A 3322-nucleotide genomic window follows, 5' to 3' on the forward strand; every position below is an offset into this window, starting at 1 on the left:
ATTTTTTGGCGTATCCAAGTGTTGCACGTAGATCAAGGCAAACTGTGCACATCAGCCACATTGCTGACACTTAGCCTACAGTAGCTTTGTCAAATGTAACTCGTATTTAAAACTATAGAATTGGCTACCTTTTAAAAAAAGCCAAAATGTCTCGAAGCGGGACACAGTTTGGGCTGTGAGAATCATTCTGTTTGTGCTCGAGGAGCTGCCGCGTATGCATCGCGTGAGTGCTGTTTGATTTGACTGTCAAGTTAATGTAAGTATAATTGAAAATACGTTCAACAGCCTCTCTAGGCTCTGAAACGTATATCATTCATTTCTATACTTAACAGCACTTTTCTTCGGTGAATAGGCATAGCCTATAAGGCTACTTAGTATGCAATTTACTAAGTGGCACCTTTAAGTTAAATTACATTTCAATACAAAAAAGGTCTAAGATCGTTAAAAACACAGTGGTTTATTGAATTAATTACATTGTTTACATCTCCAATATTATTTAAATTTCGTGTCTCTGGACGGAAGTGCACTGGGTGGTTTCAGACACCAGCATTGTACGACCACAAAATGACATTATAACACTTCATGACATTTTCAAATAAAACATTTACTATATCCGTTACTACATCGACTAATCTTCCTCATAATTAAAGGAGAGAAAGAGGGGAGGGGGGGGGGGGGGGGGGGGAGAGACAGAGATAGATACTGAAAGTGATAGAGAGGCAGAAAAAGACAGAACTTCACGTACTCCTTAGTGGCAGAAATCTCATTTTGATTCACAATGGGACACGAAAACAAACAATGATAACCCAATATCAGACAGCAACATACAATTTCTTACCAAGAGAGTATCCTCCTTCTAAAATGGAATGGTTTTTCCTCAAATATCCACTGTCCGTAGCGGGAAATTGCACATAAATATTCCATTAAATAAAGTGAGAGAACAACTAAAATGAGTTCAGAGGGCCTCATTTCGTGTCTTTTGCTCTAGTCTCATTGTTTCAGTTCCAATGCCCATACATGCTGCGGCCAACCAGTTCTTCCTTTAGTTTTCTTGTCATTGCTGCTCCCTGAACTTTTCAAAACGTCATTCTGTGAAAAAAGAACACACAAGAGATGATTTATATACCTATTACAAATTACCAAACTTCATCAATACGGTAAAGACAGCAAAATGCCTTTACGCATCAAAGACACAGGAACAGCAACGTTCACAAAATAGAAAGTTTTTGCACAGAATAATATTGAAGGTTGTAGGCCTATATCAAAGTCAAAGCAAGTTTCCATTATATTTATGTCTAATAGCAGAGCTGTTTATCTTTTAACTTACATATTAGCGTGATACATTATACGTCTATAACTACATAATATTTATTTAAACTAAAGTTTAAAGTTTACTTAGATATGTTTAGATCTTACCATTTCCTTCTTTCGCCTTTCTTCTTTGCCGTCTGTCTTTTTGAATTCCGCCTTGAAGGCCTCTGCTTCCCCGTTCTGTTCGTCTTTGTCCAGAATGTCCATAAGGTAAGCAATATAACTGGTAGCCAAACGAAGGGTTTTGATTTTGGACAGCTTGGTATCCGCGGGCACGTTGGGAATGCATTCCCTGAGTTCTGCAAAGGCGCTGTTGATGCTCTGAGTCCTGCGCCTCTCCTTTCGGTTTGCCGTGGGTCTACGTTTCACTGGTCGGGGTTCCATTCCAACGGCGCCCGGTACTCCTCCGTAGTGCGAGTGGTCAAGCCCTGGGGCTCCTGTTGAGTATTCGGGGCTATACGAGGGTGCCATCGTGTAGTCTGGAGGAGACATCTCCGGATGGCTGATAAGCCACCCATGAAAATAAGGGGGTTCTTCATGACAGCGACTGGCAGCAGCTGCAGCAGCGAAGGAATAGCCGTCATGATGCATCACCGGGTGGTGGGGAAACCCTCCAACTAAACTCATGGCGACAGATTTGTGTACCCTACGGCGAACCACAGACGGAGTTCGCTTTGGCTCTCAGATTGTGCGTAGGCTACTTTGACTTGATGATTTAGACACTGGCTGTCTCCCCATAAAAAGTATGGATTTGTTGCTTTCTGACAGAATGTAAAAAATACAGTCCTACTTATTTGTCCATAACAAAGATATCGCTGAAAATATAGCAGATCATTAAAGGATGAACAAAACAGGCTTCGGGTGTCGGCTAACTGCAGGCGAGTTATTAGGCTACTGAAAAATAATTTACTCACTCTTATATTTTCCACTGCAGATATCCATCACGACAAAGTTCCATTGCTAATAGTTATTATTGTTTTAGCAGAGTTCACAGCCTTTTTATGAATTTCGCACCCGTTGTGGATCAATGAGCGTTGGATGGAAAAAGATCCAATCCCAGTCGATGTTGTGCCCGCAATTCACAGCCTGGTTCACTCGGTAGAAGCAGGCGAATTCCGCCGTTTGATCTCCATGTCAGCTACATCTTTAGAGCGGCTTGGGTTCATATATGTCGTCAAAACTGTTCTCAGCCAATAACGTTGAAGAGGAGGAGGGACATGAACTGCATCGTTAGGGTGTTTACGCTCCTAAATTGCACAAACCCTTGCAAAGAGAGAATACTATATCAAATGTAGAAAACTATGAAATATATACAAAAGTTGTTGGTAAATACTGCCATGCCATGTTTATATTAGTATTTATTTGTATACAGGCCTATAGTATGTGCCTAAGATAATCACGTTTCGGCCTATTTAAAAAAAAAAAAAATTATAGCCTACATTTAAATATGGTACAGTCCTATTTGTGTGTGTGTGTCACACAGTCATTTTGTGCATTTAATTAAAAGCTTTAATGTAGTAATAAAATAGGTGAAATAAAAATGTCTTTTTGAGCAAGTAGTTATTGAACATTGGTAATAAGTTTTTTTTTGTTTTTTTTATTTTTTTTTATTTTAACAAATAGCTCACAGGAACCAAAGAGATAGATCGTATTTTAATAAAATCCTCGTTAGGAGTAGAACGCGCGCGTGTGTGTGTGTGTGTGTGTGTGTGTGTGTGTGTGTGTGTGTGTGTGTGTGTGTGTGTGTGTGTGTGTGTGTGTGTGTGTGTGTGTGTGTGTGTGTGTGTGTGTGTGTGTGTGTGTGTGTGTGTGTGTGTGTGTGTGTGTGTGTGTGTGTGTGTGTGTGTGGGTTTTATCACTGCCTCTTGAAAAAAGGAAGGAAAAGCAAAGTGCAGAGCAACAGATTTGCGCCATTTAAACGGACGTTAAAACTTATAGGCTATTATTCATTCTCTCATAGCCACTGTGTAGCTACTATGCATCTTTAGAATTATTTGTATAGGCTACTTTC

At 40.0% G+C, this 3322-nt stretch overlaps 1 protein-coding gene across 1 annotated transcript; it reads right to left on the minus strand.

Annotated features, from left to right (window-relative positions):
* Window positions 1-439: 439 nt before the first annotated feature.
* Window positions 440-2451, minus strand: hand2 (heart and neural crest derivatives expressed 2). Its single transcript, XM_079616101.1, has 2 exons — window positions 1417-2451; window positions 440-1089 (listed from the first exon to the last, which is right to left on the minus strand). Exons 1-2 carry the CDS (start codon window positions 1936-1938, stop codon window positions 991-993), a joined length of 621 nt encoding a protein of 206 aa, XP_079472227.1. The 5' UTR covers window positions 1939-2451; the 3' UTR covers window positions 440-990.
* Window positions 2452-3322: the final 871 nt, after the last annotated feature.

Source organism: Phoxinus phoxinus (assembly GCF_949152265.1).
Source record: "Phoxinus phoxinus genome assembly, chromosome: 6".
Classification (NCBI taxonomy): Eukaryota; Metazoa; Chordata; class Actinopteri; order Cypriniformes; family Leuciscidae; genus Phoxinus; species Phoxinus phoxinus.